The following is a 19,355-nucleotide window of genomic DNA, read 5'->3' on the forward strand; positions in this document are numbered from 1 at the left end:
CTGGGTGGGGTGTATGCTCATGGTGTGCCGTTTTCACAGTCACCGTAACAAAAGCAAGCCATACTCAACAGGTTCATTCAGTCTGAGTAAATGGCCTCTTTCTTTTCCAGATTCTGATGTCCAACTGGTGTGTCTAAAACTAGTTGGTTATTAAAATTCCCAGAATGATTTATCCATAGTATATCATGTGAGAACACAGATATAATCTAAGACATTTAAAAATTCAGCCTTTAACTTTGGATTAAGACATTATGATGTCCACAAAAATTGCTGTAGATGAACAAATAAGCCTTCCTAATCTGTTTTTTTTCTTACAGTTATTTATCATCACCTATGATTAGGATTTGTGGGGCCCAGCATTTCTTAAATCATATAAGATACTCAACTTCTTACGTGTTGACGTTTGTCTTTGAATTCCTCATTATATTAGTAACTTCTTTATTTTTTTAAATGTAAAATAAAACCAAACAGTCATCGTTCCTTAAATATCTCACAGATAGGCATCTGTAGAAATACAGTGCTTTTCTGATGCCAAGGAAAGGGAAGGTCACTTATTATCTCCTTTTCTTGTTACCTGGGTTCTGGTACAGCAAATATGTCAAAGATTATACGTCACGTCGGTGGACAGAAATAGCTCTGCCGAGCCTCCATCCAGACAGGTGATAGCTTTCCCATTCCAAACAGCTGCAGCCTTTTCTCCTCTTTTTTTTTTCCCTCTGTCTTTCCTCCCATAGTTCATTCCTGCTTGTCGGAACGCGCTGCAGGATGCTGGGTCTGACCTTAAGAGAGTTCTTAAAAGGAAGAAGAAAGCAGGCTTTTTTTCTCCAAATGCAGTGCTCTTGAAAAGGGCTTCCTACCACCGAGGTGCTGAGTGCAGATTTCTGGGTTTTTAGTGAAAAGCCAGATTGTTATATATAGGTTTCATGGTCATCGTGCTGTGCTTTGCTCTGTTTTTTCAAATTGGAAGCGGGGGAGGGGGGGTGGGGGGGGGGTGGTGATGAAAACCAAAGACACAGTTATATGGGTGAATTTCCTGAAGTGGGTTTGAAATCCCCAAAGTTTATTTTCTGACTCTTTCTTTCATGTAACTTGAACAGACAGAGAAAGGATGAATTGGAACAGAGGATGTCTGCACTTCAGGAAAGCAGAAGAGAGCTGATGGTGCAGCTCGAAGGGCTGATGAAACTGCTCAAAGTAAGCCATCTCCTGTCAGAAATGCAGTGCATCCTTCTCTTCCCCACGTCGGGAATTCACTATTGCTGCTCCGAGATCCCTGCTTTGCTGTCGTACCATTAGAAATACTTCACAAGGAATAGAAGGAATTTGCAAAAAGTCGTTTCCATACTGCCTCTGCGTATCGGCGCAGATGGTTAATGGGTTTTCAGGTTCATATGCCGCTCCTTTGGTTAAAATACCAAGAACTCGTAAGATTTGGCCAACTTCAAAGAAGTATTAGATTTGGTAATTGACCGCATGCTGTTCTGGGTACCAGTTCAGTTCTTCCAACTTGAACCGGAAAATGAACTGGAAGCTGTAGTTACTGCGATCCGGAGTACGACTGCCCAGCGGCGCGGTGCTGCCTTTCACCAGGTGATGTTACACTGACCCTGCAACGTCTGGGGAGGTTTTTTGCATTAGAGTATGATGGTATTGGCTCTGATCTATAACATATGTTGTTGTTTGGATTGCTGATGAGGGTCCATTATTATTTTTATAGGCTCCTGATAGACTTGAGCTCATAGTTGATGACTATAGTCTGAAATACTATTATGCATTTATTCTGTCCGTTCTTTAATTGGACAAGAGCCTCTCTATAAAGTGAATGGCAAAGCATTGTCCTTACTCAAAGAGGTTTTGGTCAAAGACAAGATGCAACAAAGATACTAGAGGCAACAGAAGAAGTGGGAGAGAGATCACAGTAGTGACACCGACAGGAGCAGCACTGGGGTTTATAGATAAGCTGTAGCACATCTTGATAGTTCCAGAAAAAATTAGAGCTTCTCTGCACTTGAAAGTGATAATGAATTCACATTGTCTGCAAATCTAAAGTGCAGTCCTCTTCAGATTAGGCTTGCATTCTGGAATAGAGGCTGTGATCAAATACTCTTCAGAGGTGCCTGTTTAATTTAGTTTCCCTGTGCAGATGAGCACGTAGTTAGTATTAATACTTGGGAAGTAATTTTTTTTTACGTCAGTGGTTCTGCACACTGTTGAGTTGTTTTCTGTTCAGCCTGTTAATGTCTGTCTCCTAAGAATTTGAAGAGAATCACTTGCTAAATTCACCTTGATTTCTTTGGACCCTAAATCTTTGTAAGTTGAGGTGTGATATCTCTGAAAATGGGCATCCAAAACTGAATTGCAGATTTAGGAAAGTATAAAGTTGTTGCATCGGAAACAGTTTGGTTCTTCGTGGTTCAGATGACCACAGTCCAAGCATTTTTCTAGCACACATTTGAGGAGCCACTTTACAACAAAATGAGTTTGGACATCTGCTTTAACACGATGACAAGCTCTGATGTGAGTGTTCTGTAGACCCTATTGTTTTCAAAGCACTCGTAAGCCTTCACAAATTAATTCTCCCAAACACGACCCGATGTAGATGCTATCATCTCGTTAGGGTGAATGGCTGTTCTGTCGGCTGGCTTGGCTTTCTGCTCTTCCTCCTCGAAAGCCTTGAAGACCAGGTGGACTATCTTTCTCAGATGCACTGCTCCGAACCTGTGCAGCGTGTGGGCTCCCGAGCAACCTGCAGAGCGTTGCCTGCCCGCTGGGCAAGGTGCGGCAAGCAGGCAGCACGCCCGCCTTTTCTGCCGGCTTGGCCATCATACTCTCATCTCCCAACTGCCCAAACAGTGTGTGTTTCCTCTTGCCCGACTGGTTGGACACGTGAACGTGGCATTGTGTGGAGCAGCAGAGGCTATCAGTGTCAGTAACACAGTGATGAGGAGAGCAGGGAGGGTCCTGCAGGATATTGCGGAGGGAAGAGAGCACGAGCATGAGCGGTAGGTGCTGCAGTTGGGGAGACATGGGAGGGAGGGAAGAGGATTGCAGCAGAGGGATGTTTTTAGGACAATAACTGATGGTTTTAGGACCCATTCGCTCAGTTGAATCATGCAGTTCAATTATGAGCGTGACAGAAACTTCAATGACATCTTCTAGGCTGTGTTATACAGAAGGTTAGTTTAGAAGCTGGCTCTTACTAGACTTTTCATTTATAAATCTAGTATCTTTTAATTAACTCCTCCAGTTCCCAAAATTGTTTAAAAACTGTAAGGGCAAATAGGACTGGATGTAAGGAGAAACTTCTTCCCCATGAGGATGCTCAAGCAGCGGAGCAGGGGCCCAGAGAGGTTGTGCTGTCTCCATCCTCGGAGGTTTTCAAGACCCAACTGGGTAGGGCTCTAAGCAACCTGGCCTGAGATTAACTTGACCCTGTTCTGGGTAGGAGGCTGGACGTGGGACCGCCTGAGGTCCCTTCCAACCCGAATTATCCTATGAGCCTGTGACTATTCTGATTATTTGGTTCTACATCTTGCGTAATACGGTTCTTTGCATTTCCCCTTCTTAGCTTTCTATGGAGCCTGGCAGCTTCTCTTTGATTAAAGCATCTTCCAGAAAGACATCTGTTCTTGAACTGAAGAAATAAAAAAAGGAAAATTCACTGCCAATGTAAATTTGCTTGCACAATTAATGCCTCATTTTCAGTTTTCATTTATTGAGCTTAATTTACACCCATTTGCTTTGGTACATGTGGTTCTCCCTCCATGAAATTAAGGAGTACTGTAGCACCCCTGGTTTTTTCCTACGCAGATACTTATTCATCTCAGTGAAGGCACTTCTCAAGCTTCTTTTTAAAATCAGTTAAACAGGTAGAGCTTTTCTGAGCTTCTCACAATACTGCGCTTCAGTATTTTTCATGGTTGATTTCTTTGCCTTCTCCAGACTTTTAATACAATTTTTTAAATTGGGAAAAACCAAACTGTATGTTGAATTCTTCTCTAAATCTTAGCAACACTACGCAGAGAGTTACAGGAGGAGTTTCATTACTCTTCATCGCTATTTTCCTTTTTGTACCTTTCTGCACCAGTGAGCGCTTTTTGAAAGCTGTCAGTTTTCCAGATCTTACTCCGTGTAAAATGCTTTATTTATTTTGTATAGTGCTAACTGGTTAATGACAATGTATTACAAGTTTGGCCTCTAAGGGAACTGCAGATATGAAAATATATTACATCTGTGCAGTTCCTTTAGAAGCCAAACTTGTAATACATTCAAATAACAAAATCAGATTTATTTGGCAAGACGTCTTTTCCATGAAGTTATAATGCTTCATATATTACTTATTAGTTGAGTCTTGTATCAGCATTTCTGCTACTTTGAATAAATTAAAGACAGGGTAAGGTGTTTATGGTTATTTTAGTTGTCTTACCTTCCTTTTTGAAGACCAGTGCAACACAGCACGTTCCAGTCTTGGGTATTCCAAGATCTATTAAAAGTTACCTTCACTGGACCAGATAACTCCTCATGTAATTATTTTAAGAATCCCAGCTGCAAGCTACCCAAGCCTGCTGATCTAAAAATACTATTTCTAGCAGATACTTTTTAACACCTTTTCTCATTATTAGTGGAAAGTGCTTCACTGTTTGCTGATAGAAACTACAAAGGGAAAGTACTATTAGTCAAACACAGAACAGAAATACTAATTCCTCTTCCCGTATTAAGAATTTTACCATGACTATCAAGAAGCAGTATACTCCACCTCAAGGCTTTGTTTTGTTTCTGGTATTTGTGTTCATTTCAAAGGCTCCTTTTTGGTGGTTTTAGCCCTGCCAGACACGAATTTTCTCGCAAGGTTGTAGCTTCTCTCATCATTTGGTGCACTTCAAAAATTTTCATTTATAATTTACATCAGCTGTTAAGCTTTTATGGTTTTTTTCCATTTCTTACCCAGCATTTTTTACATTTTTAATGCTGCCTTCATGTCACCACTTAGAGCTGGATTCAGCTTACCTAACTTTGGTTATCTGAAAGTCTGGTACCTCAGCTCCCTCTGTAAAAAAGGGAGAGAGAGGAAAGCCTATGGTTGGAAGGACGTAGTTGTTCTCTGGAGGTTCATCCATTTTTTCCCGGCGAGCCATGCTGTGATATCTGGCCTCAGAGCAGAGAAAGGCCCTCGGCTAGTTTGGTTGCTAGCGCAGAGGTAATCAAAAGCCCGCGATTAGTGTCCTGCTCTGATGTTTACTAGCCCACCCAGTGACCTACCCTCGCCGTTGCAATTTAGAGTTAAGGTTGGCTTTTGCATCGAGCGTCATGCCACATCTTGCTGCCGATGCGTGTCGACACTCCTGTTAGGAGGTTTCAGATACAGGGACTGGTTGGGGGTTTTCCCCGAAGGAGAAGTTCTGGTCGTTCAGCTCTTCACTAAGTGCTGTCATGGGTATCTTCTGCTGTGTCGTCCATGCCCTTGTGAGACCCCGGCTGTATCTGCGCGGGTGGGCTCGTTAGTGCCAGACAGCGTTCCTTGGACGGGCACTCGCCTACCTGCTGTGCTGTTGGTGTGCTCGCTGACGTGCCTTTGGATCAGAGCTACCAGCGCTTTCCCGAACCATCTCCCACCACCACCCAGAGGTTATAGGTGCCTGGACCTGTTCCCGGGGGACGGTTTGGGTAAGGTCACCCCGATGGGGGTGATAAGGGCTTTTAACAGCACAGACGTGTGCAGATCGTGCCAGAGGACGGGTCCTTGCACAATTTCATTTAATACTGTAGCCTCTGAGTCTGCAGGGCTGCTGCAGTGGCCACCGCAGGGCTCCCGTTGGCCGCTAACCTCACGTCCTCCTGGCCACTCCAGCCAGTCTTTAGTCAAGCAGATCAAGCCCCTTGCACATGAGAGGCAGCCTGTCCGTCGGCTTAACGGTGGCCAGTGACCCATCAGTACTGTCGTCGGCGACTTTCTTCCAGTATTTTTTATCTTCTTTTCCTCATCCAGGCTGTTGGCTTAGCTTTCCCTTTTTTCTTCTGAAGTCTTCTGTAATGCACCTAGTGCCATTAGCTGGCACTCTTCTAATAAGCAGTTGGCAGTGTTGATTGTCTGTCTTCTTGCAGGGCTTTTGCTTTCAGCTATACGGATATTCAGCAGACATATCCCATTTCACTTTTCCCATTTCCTCGATGGTAATTTCCTCACTAGCCGATTTGATGATTTATCTAATAACTGCTCAGTCCTTCTAGCAAAGTTCCACGCCTCTTAAGATTTCGTTCCACATCCGTAGTTAATGCTAAAGCCTCATTTTTCAAACTAACAACTTTTTTTGTGGAGTGAAGATCATTTAAGGTCTTTTCCCTGACCTGGCTTACCATCTGGTCCTGCGAGTCCCGGTGCCGGTAGGAGGAACTGGGAACATGCGGGAGTGTGGGGAGGGCAGCACTGGCCTCCGCAGCTGATGTTGAGCCGTGGTTCCGTGGAGCCATACCTTCCATCTGCTATGTCGGTGCTGAAATACGCACCTGAAAGAACACCAAGTCTTGGGAGAACAAACCAAAAGTATCTGCTCAGAAATGTGGCATTCTCTGCAGTTGTTCCCAGATACATCTGTAGTGCCCTCAGTGCACAGTTGGGAAAACGTCTTTTAGAGCAGTGGTGAGTGAGAAGAAGCTGCTCTGAATTAAGGGACAGGTTCAGGTTAATCCTGCTCAGATGGGAAATAAATGAGGGAAGGTGGATAAATGAGTTCATGGATTTCAAGGCCAGAAGGAGTTTTTATTCCATGAATTTTAATTCCATGACCTGAATTTCTGGGGAGACGTGCCTACCAGCGGTCCTGCTGCCTTCTGCACCGGCAGCCCATGCAAAGCCACTGTTGGAGGGAACACACACTGTTACCCTGAAAAAGCTGTAATTGCTATTTCTGTGTCCATGAGAGTCCTCAAAAACCTGCTGCCAGCCTTTCTTGTAGCACACAGTGTTGCTACCCGCACCACAACTGCCGTGCTCCTCCATACAACCGAGCCCGCAGCCAGAACAGCCCGTAGAACTCTTAATGGTTGTTACATATGCGAGGACAAAATCTATGAAAACTTTTGAATTACAAAAGAAACTCTCGACTATGTGATATTTTGCTCCTTCCCGGGAATGCTTATATAGTTGAAGTCAGAATGTGACCCCACTGCCCCAGCAGGATCACAGTGTAGGTTTCCCTGCTCTCAAAGGGGCTAAATTCATCCATATTTCACCTTTTTTGGTCTTCCAAATTAGTCGTGATCCATACTGACAAACGTTGCATTAGAACAAAGGAATTGTTTTCTCTGCGTCGTTGTCCTTACTCCGCATCTTTGGTGCTCTTGCCTCCCAGTTTGTCCCTCCCATTCCAGAGCCGGTTGCCTGCCGCTCGTTAATTTGCCCTTTGGAGTCCCACCTGCAGAAGTCCTGCGGGCCCAGTGGTAACGGGCACTCTCTGACCAAAAGGTCATGTTTTGCCTCTCAGGCTATGACAGTTCGGCTCTCTGTGATGGCAGATCCGTGCACACAGGGAACCGAATGCTGTGCAGCGGTTGCACACTCCAGATGCTATTTCCAGACTTTAGGGGATGGTGGCCTGGTATTTCTTGCCTGGAGGACAGCTAGAGAGGCATTTCTGAGTCCAGGGTAGGAAGAGAAGCCAGTAAAGGTTCTGCGTAAAAGAAAAGATATCCGTTGGATATCCTGTCCTATATCCGAGAGATCCATACTGTGACATCCCGTGTATTCAGCTTTCTCCAACGCTGAAGACCGTTTTAGACAAGAGTCGTTTTCTGAGAATGGAACAAATGACACCTTTGCTTTCCCACCACGGCTGTTATGTCTAACATCCTTGTTTCCTTTTGTGTCTGCAGATGTTTCTACAATTTGCCATGTTCTCTTCTTCCATTGGGTCTGTTGTATATATATTGTGTGTGTGTGTTTCCTTTTCATATGATAATTAATCTATCCTCTTTCTCTCTTCACTTTTTTCTTTTGCCAACGTCTACAGGAAGAAGAGCAAAAGCAGGCAGTAAGTTGACCTCAGTTTGTAGGTGATCTAACTTTCTTTCTGCATGAAAACAATTTTCTGTTAATTGGCTTGTATGCAAATAAACCATGGGAATGTGGTGTCTTTCTCACTTGTAAATTTGAAAGCCGCCTTCATCAGTTTCCAGTAGAGCATGTTTTTGTATACGTCCTTAAAGTCATTCCTCTCTCCCTTTCAAATTAAGTTTATTGCCATGGGTACACAACCGGTGGCTGTATTCATTAGGTTTTATAGAATTGTGCATGACCATCCAGGGTGGAAAATGTGGATTCTCAGCTGGCTTCATAATTTATTGTGTTGGAGATTCTTTGGAGTATTTTACATGCTAAGAACGCTTTCTTGTCTCTTCAGGAATCCTTTAATTTGCTTCCTTGCCACATACAAGTCCATGCATGAAAACTAACTAATGACTTAATATTCTGGGCATGGATCCATATCATTCAGTAATGATATAGTCTCCTTGAATTAGTCCCAGTATGCTCGTTGTAAACAGGATGAGTAAACTAACAAGAGACAAGAATGCATTTGCTTTGTTACTGATTTTCATTTTCTCTGCCCGCCTACTAAAATCTGAATCCTGTGTTAATTTCGGAATCCACTCCAGAGGGAGCCCTTTTGCTTTTCTCAGAAATAGCCAGATGTTCAATGTCTTCTCTCCAGCAAAACAAATTTTCAGCATTTTCGAACATGGTTTTCTGTATACACAAAGCTTTAATGACGATTACTCCTCTGTTTCCCATTGTTGGGGGTTTTTTTACATGTTGTTTGTCAGATACCCAAACTGGGTATTAGATACATGAATTGGAAATTCTGGTGACTTATTTTTTGTAAGAAAATACATATTTCTGTGTAACTTCTACTGCTGAAAACACTTCAGTGCTACATGTGCTGAAATTGGCTTTTGGTGACTCCTGGATGGCCTTTTATTAAAGTTCTATCATCAATTTAAAAAGAAGATGGTGGTAAGTGTGCATCTTCTGTTGGAGCCCAGTTCATCTTTAGTTGATGCTGCCAGTGGAGATTTATCCCTGGGTTTGCTAAGGCACCTTGTAGAAGTCCTTGGCTTAGTGAAGGGACCAGATTGCAGCATGTGGCAGCGATCTTCAAGAAATTTCCTGGAGGAAGGAAAACAACCAAGACACCACCATCCCTGTCCTCCAACTTCTAACTGTGCAAGTGGAATGCTGTATCGTATGTCATTCTCCTACCCAGCATCATTGCTAGGAATAATCATCTGCATGGAAATGCAGCATTATTTTAACTTGTTTTCCCTGTGCTGTGATGTTCATCTTGATTATGGATAAAGAAGAAGGGTAAATATGAGCTCAAAGGAAGAATTTGACCAATTCTACCTCCCTTCTTTCCTTGGAACACTGTGTTAGGAGGAGGATAAGAGAGCCAAAACTAAGTGCTTAAATAATGTCAACACATTGACATTCTGTCCAGTCCCATTCTGTTGGAATCTATGATGAATGGGCCAAAAAGGACTTGAAACTCAAGAACGCAGATTTTGACCAACCAAAGGACACATTGCTGATCTGTAGGAATTGAAACGATATCCTTACATTTGCATGGGCCGAAGTAGCTTGAAATGCTCTCCTCCTAACTATAAGCGTGCAGCCTGAAAAAACTGGAAATCCCAGGATACAGCGCTCCACTTGGCTGAGAAACACACAGAAATCACAAAATAGCTGAGGTGGAAAGGAGCCTCCGGAGATCATCTAGTCCACCATCATCTCGCCTAGCTCTGTTTTCTTTACTTTCTTCCATTAGGGATTTGTATGCTTTAAGAAGATCCCCCTGAGCATTCTCTTCTTGAAGCTAAACAGTCCCAGCTCCTTCAGCCTCTCCTCATATGGCAGATACACTGGTTCCTTAATCATCTTCTTGGTTCTTCCTTGGACTTGCTCCAAATCTTTCTTGTACTGGGTTGTCCCGAACTGGACCCAACACTCCAGATGCAGCCTCACCAGTGCTGCGTTGAGGGGAAGGATCGCCTCCCTGACCTGCTGCCAACCCTCTTCCCGACACAGCCCAGGATGCTGTTGACTTTCTTTGCTGGAAGGGTACATTTCTGGCTCATGTTCACTTCTCTGCAGGACCCCAACGTCTTTTTCTGCCAAGCTGCTTTCCAGCCAGTCAGCCCCCAAGAGTGCACTTGCTGCACAGGGTTATTCCTTCCCAGGAACAGGACTTTGCACCCTGTGTTGAACCTGATGAGATCCCTATCTGCCCGTTTCTCCAGCGTTTCAAGGTCCCTCTGAATGGCCGCACAACCATCTGGTGTATCAACCACTCCTCCTGGTTTTGCTTTGTCTGCAAACTTGTTGAGGGTGCATGCTGCCCTATCATCTAGGCCATTGCTGAAGAAGTTAATACTGGTTCCAGTGTCAAACCTTGAGGCACACCTCTGGTAACTGGCCCCTGGCTGGATTTCATGTGGCTGATAACAACCCTACACATCTCACATGGTATTGGTATCTGCGCTATTCTGGAAGGGAGGTAATGGCCTGTCTCCAGCTTGAAGTCCAGAGGAACTCATTGGACCATACACTGGCTTCCAGATGTCTTCAGGACTTCATGGTCATCCGTGTACTCCAATAACAGAAACACTTGAATAAAGGGCTGAATGTCTGTGGGAGTGTGGGCTGAAGAAACAGAGCCAACTGAAGAACTTGAAAAATACTATCAAGCATCCCACTGTCCTTTAGAACTTCTGCCAGTTTTGGTGGCTCTAGAGTCACATCTTCCCTCTACGTGTGTATAAAACCCTACAGTAGCTAGGAAAGGGTACCAGTCTACTGTGTGCTCAGCTAGCCCCTGTCCTTGGGTCCACAAGCATCCGTCTTGGAAAAAAAAGATAGAGGAGAAGAGCCTAGTCTGGTTGCTACCTCACAAAGGTCTCCGGACTAGTCCAGAGGCAGCAGGACCACATATGAGGGAAAATGTGGAGCACCACCTGGGTCCTGTAGAAGAGAAGACCCAAGTGTCTTAGTGGTAAGGTAAATAACAGGCAGAATAACAATCACTGATTCAGGACTGGCAGCAGCACATCAAGAGCAGTAGCATCAGCATCCACTTTAGGAATCTCCGATTTCCCTTCACTGCTAAAGCTGCAAGTCCCATTCTGCCTTCTCCATATTGCTGGTAAGATTTACAGAGATGGGTGAAAGAGGGTCAGCTTTCTTGGCTATGTTCAAGCAAGTTGCTTGGCAAGCAAAAAAGTCTTCCTGAACAAAAAGCCATCTCATTCCTTCTGCATTTAACTGAGACAACGTATGCTGCATTCCAGGGGCGGAAGGTGCCCGGGTTAGCGTGGCCCTTTGGAACGGCTTGACTGCCATCACGAGCCAGCATTCCACCTAATGCAGCAAGACACTTAACCTGGTGGGGCAGTTTGTTCATGTATTTGCAGCCGGAGTGATGGCATGTGTAAGCATTGAGTAGAGACCTTTGCTGCTCCTGGGAGGCTAATAAGAAGTTACCTGGCTGCTGAGGTTACCACCACGTGCCTACAGAAAACTGTGATAACTGACTTTTGTCTCCAGCAAAAGACTAGGTGAGCACAGTGGCATCTGAGGGACCAACTCCACTCACAAAAATGTCCTCAGAAGGCCTAAAAGCTACTGTGTCTCTTGGCCAGTCTTGGTCAGAAAATCATGGCAAGCTATAAGGAATTTGTATCAGGAGAGAGCCACTATTTCTGATCCTGGTATTTACAGGGAAGTCCGATAACTTCTGTGCCCCATCTTCAGAGTTGATCTCCTATCAAGACTTTGAAAGTTTCTGCCCCTTGGAATCAATGGGGCCAGTCCTGGTCACACCCGTGAGGAACAGTGCATTGCGCAGAGAGGTTATTCCAGTAATGGAGTATTAAGCCACATGGTATTCATAGTCCACCATGCTATTCTCTACTACTGCTAAGATTGTTGTGTCCCAGCTAATATAGATCTCTGCCAGCGTAGATCCTAATTTACAACAGGACCATTTTTATGTCACAGCTGGTGAGAGCCTTAAATAATCTGCTAAATATTTAAACCTCTTTGTTTTATAGTCAAATGAACAGCCATTGGAGCTGTACTGTTCAATATTCAGAAGAAGGTTAAAGGAATTCACAAAGATGTACATCACATGTATGATGTCTTTGGCATGTGGGACAATTCATACAACAAATCCAGAAGAGCGTCAAGCGCTCATATTGCAACACAAGAGAACTTCTCTAATGCCAAACAGGCACAGAAATGGCTTCACAGCAGCAGAGCGCACGTGGGAGTGTTTAAACACTGGAATGGAAGTCTTTTCCTTTCAGAAGATGGTGGGAACCATACGCCATAGCAGAGCAGATTGGGCTCATGAATTTCGAGGTTATGTTACCAGTCAGAAAAAGTGGACCCGCTCTCACCCAGCAATCCTCTTGAAGTCATGGAAATGGTGGGAGGCTTGCTCCTTAACCCAACAGAGAGAGAGTTAGGAGTTCCTGTTTTCCTCCCATTGTTCAGATGATTCAGAGTGTATAGATGATACCCTTCAGTCAGCTTGAGAAGTGCAAGGGAAGCAGTGCACACACCTTTAATGAGGTGAAGCTTCTTAACCAATGGCTGTAACAAAGCTGAGCCCAGGCAGCAAGCTAGGATGATACCTGCGTCCCTTCCCAAGAGATGTAGGAACCTGCAGGTGGGGAATTCCTAACCTTGAAGAGCCCGGTAACAGCCGAAGAAGTCTCATCATGCCGATAGCCAAATCTGAGCATGCTGTTCGGATCTGCATCCATTTTTGCATCAGCTGAAGGTCCCGTATGTCTCTCCCAAGTGGATCACCCATGCATGTCCAGGTGACTCCCACCATCACATACTGAGGCCTTTTTACAAAAATACGAAGCATTCCTCCAGATGCCTCAACGCTGCAAGGCAGCTTCTTAGGCTGCATGGCCTCGTTCATCTGCAGGGTGTGCCTTCAGGCTCTGTGGGTGATTAGCAAACTCTCAGCCTTGATGGATTATGCCTGCCAGCTGTATAGCTAACATGACCCAACTTGCTTGAATGACATTAATTTATACTCCTAACTGAAAAACTTTTCTGAAATAAGAGGAAGACCACCTTCTAGAGGGTAGGAGTGAACAGCCCCAGTAGCATAATGTAGAATAAGACAAAACTGCCTGTTGAGGATAAATTTAAGGAAAGGGCCAAATCTGGCTACCCACCATGCTGGCAGCCTTAAATGCCTTCTCTGGTTAAGCTGAGCATGCAGGCTCTGTCCGTGCTAGGAAATGCACACGGAAGAACTCTCTGACACTGAGAGCAACTGGCATGAAGATGCCTGCCTCCGTGCTGGCAGATTTGCTTAGCCTCCAAGACCTGGTGACTGCATGCAGTGTTGGGAACGGTGTGCCTGGGAACTGCCGGGGAATGTGCTAGCTTGAAATGTGTCACGACCGTGCCAGGGAGCGTAGATCCTTAGATACTGTAAATTGTCTTGTTCCCGTGCCAGAAACTCCTGGGTATGGTTTAACTCACTAATATAGACAGACATAGCTTTACAATATGCTTTGAGTTGGTGCCTCCTCACTAAGAGCCGTTGTTCATGGGCCTCCTGGAGGATATCAAACCTAGAAAGGCTCCTGAAAGAGCCATTTAGATGTTAAAGATTTAAAGTCATGTAGGGAACCAGACCTGTGCACCTATGGAGTTTATCTATCAGTAGACATTTCGGAAAGGAAGGCTGGGTCTGTGCTGACATTAGGTATTGGAGGTGAAGACCTTACCCTGCTCTTTAGTTGGCAGTACTGCCCCTAGCAGATGACTTTTTCAGATATGAGGAGGAAGGCTTGGCAGGGAATAGCCATGGGTACGCATCAGGATTACTTTCTTGGAAGTCTGTTTGCTCTGATGGAGCACACTGTCCCGTGGTGGTTGAGTGTCAGGTAAGAGACAAACCCCTGAATGATGTGGTGGTGCTTCCTATGGGAAGCAATGGGATGGATGCACTGAAACGTAGACCAAGGTGTGGAGCTGATGTCTGCAGAAGACCTGGTTTCTGTCTGAAGGGAAAGAAAATCCCTCTCCCCACACCAGCGCAGCATTAGCGAGTTTCCCCGGGCTCACGCAGCCCTCCCCTGCCGCCTTTTGCCGTCTGTGCCAAGCTCGGGGGCAGAGCTAAGAGGATTGAGCACGGCTCGGTCAGCAGCAGAGGCAGGTGGGTTGCTGCTTCTCTTTCTAATGCTGTGTCTAGTGGACGGTGGAGGCCAAACGCTGCAGTAGTCCGCCGGAGCCTTCCCGAATAAACGCAGACCAGCAGCGGTTGGGTCTGGTGGCTCAGCATAGACCTGCTGCTGGAGGGGAGCAACCAAGAGGTGCAAGAGCCTCTCCTGGAGCTCAACTGGGGGCTCGGTGGGCTGTTGCTGTCAGTCCGGAGGGGATTTAGTCGTTCCGTCCCGTTTTGGAGGGCACACAAACAGCATGAGGGAGTAAGTGCTGTCAAACACAAACTAAAACAGTTTTAGTCCTGAATTGTAGTAACCAGAGATATTTTCCAAAATAGCGGTTGAGGAAGCTGTCAGGGAGAAGTGTGTTTTTTTCCGATGCTCCCGCTGTCCCATGAAGAGACAACAGCCATAAGGCAGAACCGTTTCTGCAGAGCGCCCGCTCCATTCATGCCTTCCCTGAATTGCATTCCTCTGTACTTAATCACGTTTTGGATTGCACAGCTAGAAACAGGCAGGAGTTTGTTCAGTTTCTTGTCTTCTAAGTCCTGCCTTCGCTGAGAAAGACACGTGTGCCAAGTTCCAACTTTTAAGCCGCTACCATTTTTAACAAAGCTCTGTGCAAAAGCATTGCAGTTACACTTGCTTTTGACTTGGGGGAAAAATAGGCTTATTCGTCCTAATCTACTTCAAAACCAGCTGAAGGGGTTGGGTTTATTTTCTAAACAGATCCTCTGTCAAGAGCCTGCCCAGCATGAAAATTTTTCAGTTTTTATCTTCTAGAGGTTTCTGTTTATTTGCATACGTTTTGTGTGTTAACGTGCGTTATTTGTGAAAAGAGGATTAGAAATTTAACGCTGTTATAGCGTTTACACCAGGACATGCAGTACTCACACGCAGCAGTTCCTATAGATTTATTGTGGGCGGTTATAAGGAACATCAAGGCTTGGTCATGTGCCACGTGCTCAGAGGGGCTCCAAGAGCCCCGAGAGCTTATTTCTGTATGCAGCGTATTCTCCCCCTCCTTCTGATGTCCCGTTTTAATGTTAATAAATTTGAAACACAGCGGCTGCGGGAGAGGAGCGTCCTTGCTTTGAGAAGGCGCGTCGTGCACCCCTGGACGTGGCAGCTCTGCTGCTCGCTGGCCGTGCTGCCGGCTGTGTAGTGGAAGGGAAGGTGCTGAGACGCGTTTCACTCAGGAGGAACGGCTGGTTCACGCACCCCTTTGGTTGCAGGTCCTACCTGCAGGCTCCCGGGCCGTTGCAGAAATGGTAGGGCCATCCCATCCCACGAGACCCTCTGCCCTGGGGACAGGGGGTGAGGGGCGCAGCTTTGGAGGGAGGTTGTATGTAGGAAAGTGTGCGAGAGCTGTATATAATATATAACGTAGCGCCTGTTTGGTAGGTTTCTTCAGGTCGGTTAAATACAACCAGTTCTCCCTTATTTCTGCAGCGGTCCCGGGGGTGCCCCAGGTACCAGAAGAACCCCGGTCCTGCAATGGGGAGGTGGCGCGGAGGCAGCCTCCACTCTGCCAACCTCCCTAATGCGGGTCCAGCGCCCGTCCTGCCGGCTCCAGGATAACTCCGGCAGATCTGGTGGGCTGCTCCTGCACTCCGCAGGAAGCCCAGGGTCTCAGGGGTCCTCTAGCAGCGGCATAGCACAGGAGCACAGAGCCAGCTCAGGCGTCACGATGCGCCCCAGCAAATAAATGTGGAGATGGGGGGAACTGCTGCAGAAACAATGGCTTTGGTCAGACTTAGCTTGGGTCCGACCTGTTGGGACTAATAATCCCGTTAGACCTCAGCTGCTCGCTGCAGAAGCGCAAGCGCCGGCCCACAGCACCCACTTTTGGGAGCCCAGCACCGGGGCACCCGGGCTGGACTCAGCCAGCGTGAAGCCAACGGCATCCGTTAACGGGATCACCATGTTGTGCTAAAGCAGTAGTCAGCGCACAAGAGCATCATGTCTTCAAGCCTAAACTTACCTCGGATGTAGCGGTGCATGGGAACAGTGCTCGAGCTAATAACCATCGCCAGGTCTGAGCTGTCCCTGCGTCTTTGACATGAACAAGCTGTACTCCGGATGATGCCCGAGAGACCGCAGAGTAAGAGCGGTGTCTGAGAGGTGTCCGAGCATGGGCTGTCGGTTTGGGGTGTACCAACAACAGCTTTATTCTACAAGTCGCTTATATGAGAAATTTTGCTTCTTGGCAGTTCAGTAATATGTTTCGAATACCCAGCTGTATTTGTCAAATGCCCAGGGTTCAGCTTTACAATAAGCTGTCTTTGACAGCAAAGCCAACTTGAAACATTCTTTTCCTGTGCCAGTATTCACCGCTCCAGCAATTATGTTCATGCAGTTTTTGAGGGGCCGTGCTACAAATCAGAGCACTGAAATTGTCCTACTTAGAAACAGCATTCCTAGAAAAAGATGAAGCCAGAACCTCTTGTAACTACACCTTCACTGACCTTCGAGAAACACCGATCCAAACTGGAAGAGGCTGGATGCCATTCCTGAGATCGGTCTTTTTGTGGCAATCATTTAAACTCTGTGGCAGAAAATAGGTGGTGAGCACCTGTGGATCAGGGAAGAGACAGCAGCAGGGACGTGGTAAGGTACCTGCCCCTTCGGAGCAGTAAGAGAAAAGGATAGTTTGTGTAGCAGCATATCAGAAAGAATGTTATAAAGGGTGACGAGCAATGTCTCTTCAGGGTCGGTGATTATTTAGAACCATTAATTCAGTCCTTAGGCTTATCCTGTAGGAATCAGTCACTGTTAAAGATTTCACATGCAAGGTCAGAGTGGGGTTTTTTTGTTGAAGATATTCTCCCACTACGTGGGTGTTTCTGTCCTTTCTCACTTGTTCATGAGAAGTCACTGTGGTGCGTTGGTGGTATTTTTCATTTCACACAGATGTTTCCACCAAAGCATTTGTTGCGCCATTTGTGGATAGATATTCATGAGCCTATAGACATTGTGTTTCCATTGTGGAGATACCAGTAAGATGACTGGAGAGAGGTATGACAAGGATTTGCATTTGCTTTGGCAAGAAGTAATTTCACTTGATGTTTGTTTGGTCCCTAAGAGATGTGATGCTGATGATGGGTTTGGCAAGACTGAAAGCTAGAAGACAGAATTCTGGAACAATTTATTTTACCGTATTGTCGTTAAGCACGGACTGTAACTGGTTAAATTATTATCCTATAGAGTCCAGGATGTGAAATATTTATTGCTTCCCTGCTGAATTTCATAGCCATGCTGACTCTTCTGAAACAATGTTTTCTTCACTTTGTAGTCAAGGACCTGCTCTAGTATGTAAACAAGCTTAAGTAAGTGCAGACAGTGCATGCACACTCCTCCTTTAGGATACGATCCAGTGTAATGCTTAATTCTCTGCAATTACTAATTCCTTCTACTGTGCTGTAGCACTGGGTTGGCACCCAAATACAACTGATCGGTGCCATAAATTGTGGATATGCTTAGCTTTTCCGCAGCATTTTAGTCTTAACCGAACTACATAACCATACATTTTCACATCTTTCTACATTAAATTGAGTGTGTCCATTTCAGAGGCAGGGAAAACCGATACTTTTTTAGACATTCAAGACTATCCAAGAAGATGTTGATGAAATTCAAATGAGAGCTGTTGCCTGTATCTTGGCTGTCACTTGTAGAAAGGATTGCTTCTCATAACGAATCATGGAAAATACAGCAGAAGCCCCTGTTGCAACTGCAGATGCTGTAACTTCATCCTGAAGGACTGCCTGCTCTACGCCTTGCAGGAGTGCCATCCGCATAGCTGGCCTGCAGACTTTCAGTAGGGTGGAAGGTGTGTAATGCTGTTAATGCCCAGTAATTCAATTGCAGAGAAATGAATATTAAACGTGTTTCTGTGTGTGCATCTGTACTACTTTCCCTCCTATCATTATCCAAGCCTAGAAGGGTAATCAAAGCCACGTGAAGGACATCTGGATCCAGTGTTGGTTTATATGGCACCTGGCCCTTATTAATAGTAATGAGGAAATGGCAGTTTGGGATTTCTTGACCTCACATGAAATTCATTTCACTGGGCCAAGGTTGCTAACAGATGGCAGCAATTTGGGGCTCATTTCATCATCTGTTACACAGACTTTATTGCTCCATTTTGGCCCTTTCCTTTGTAAGGAGCTATCCCTTTTTCCACCTCGTCTCTTTATAAGGGTTGTCTTTTTCAAAGGGAGTCCTGAAACATCTTGTTAAAGCATGTTATATGCAGCACAAGGGTTTAGGTATGGTCTGATACAACAAAACGATCCCTTTGAGCATAAATCACTCTTTTACTAACTGTGTTGTAAACTTTTATCTTTTTGAAGTTGGTAGTTTCTTCTGGGTTATTGGCCTCTCTCCAATTTGTTCTGTATTTCCCCAGCCCACAAATACACTTTTGCACTCCGACTTTGAGCAAATGAAAGAGCTATGAGGAGACACAACCCCATAACTGTCGACACAATGCGCGATCTCCAACCAGCGTTTGTGTCGCTGAAGTCTAATTTAATAACGTACCCCCATGAGCTGCATGCCAGCGAGCCTGGTTTTGAAGAGCGCTTAATACCTATAGAAGGGATTTGCATTTTGGCATCTACCTTGCTGTTGTCACATTGGTGTTGATTCAGTGATCCTTAAAAAGCATCCCAGGTTGAGCAGCCGAGAGGAGATCTTTGCACAGCTTGATCTAGCGTTTTCGTAGGTTGGTTGGAAGGTGCCTGGGTGTCCTCCCCACTGGCCATGGAGCTAGTTGCCAAATGCGACCATTTGTGGTGCTCCTGAAAGGGTAAAACCTGTGAGCTGTGTGTTTTGCTTTACCTTTTTTCCCTTTTTTTTGTAGTTACAACTGATTTGAAGCATACTAGAAGTAAGATAAAGAAACCTGGAAAATACAGACGCAGTGCTATTTAGTATTAAAGAAATATTATCAATTCAAGACCTTGGAAATGATGAGGTTCAATATTTGCTTACTCAGATGTTATGTTAGCCATTACAGCTTCCTCTTGTACGGTGATGGCTACTGCACTGCGACAACATGTATTTACAACCTAGCGATCAAAAAAATCAAAATACTTCACATAGTCAAA

General features: G+C 45.3%; 1 protein-coding gene across 1 annotated transcript in view; it reads left to right on the forward strand.

Moving 5' to 3' along the window:
- DTNB (dystrobrevin beta) overlaps window positions 1-19,355 on the forward strand; it is a 206,895-nt gene that overhangs the window by 147,499 nt on the left and 40,041 nt on the right. Inside the window, exons 15-16 of the mRNA XM_059835577.1 lie at window positions 1,098-1,194; window positions 8,007-8,027. Coding sequence (XP_059691560.1) covers window positions 1,098-1,194; window positions 8,007-8,027 — 118 coding nt within the window. The remainder of the gene's footprint in view (window positions 1-1,097; window positions 1,195-8,006; window positions 8,028-19,355) is intronic.

The sequence above is a fragment of the Gavia stellata genome, chromosome 2 (assembly GCF_030936135.1).
Source record: "Gavia stellata isolate bGavSte3 chromosome 2, bGavSte3.hap2, whole genome shotgun sequence".
Taxonomy (NCBI): domain Eukaryota; kingdom Metazoa; phylum Chordata; class Aves; order Gaviiformes; family Gaviidae; genus Gavia; species Gavia stellata.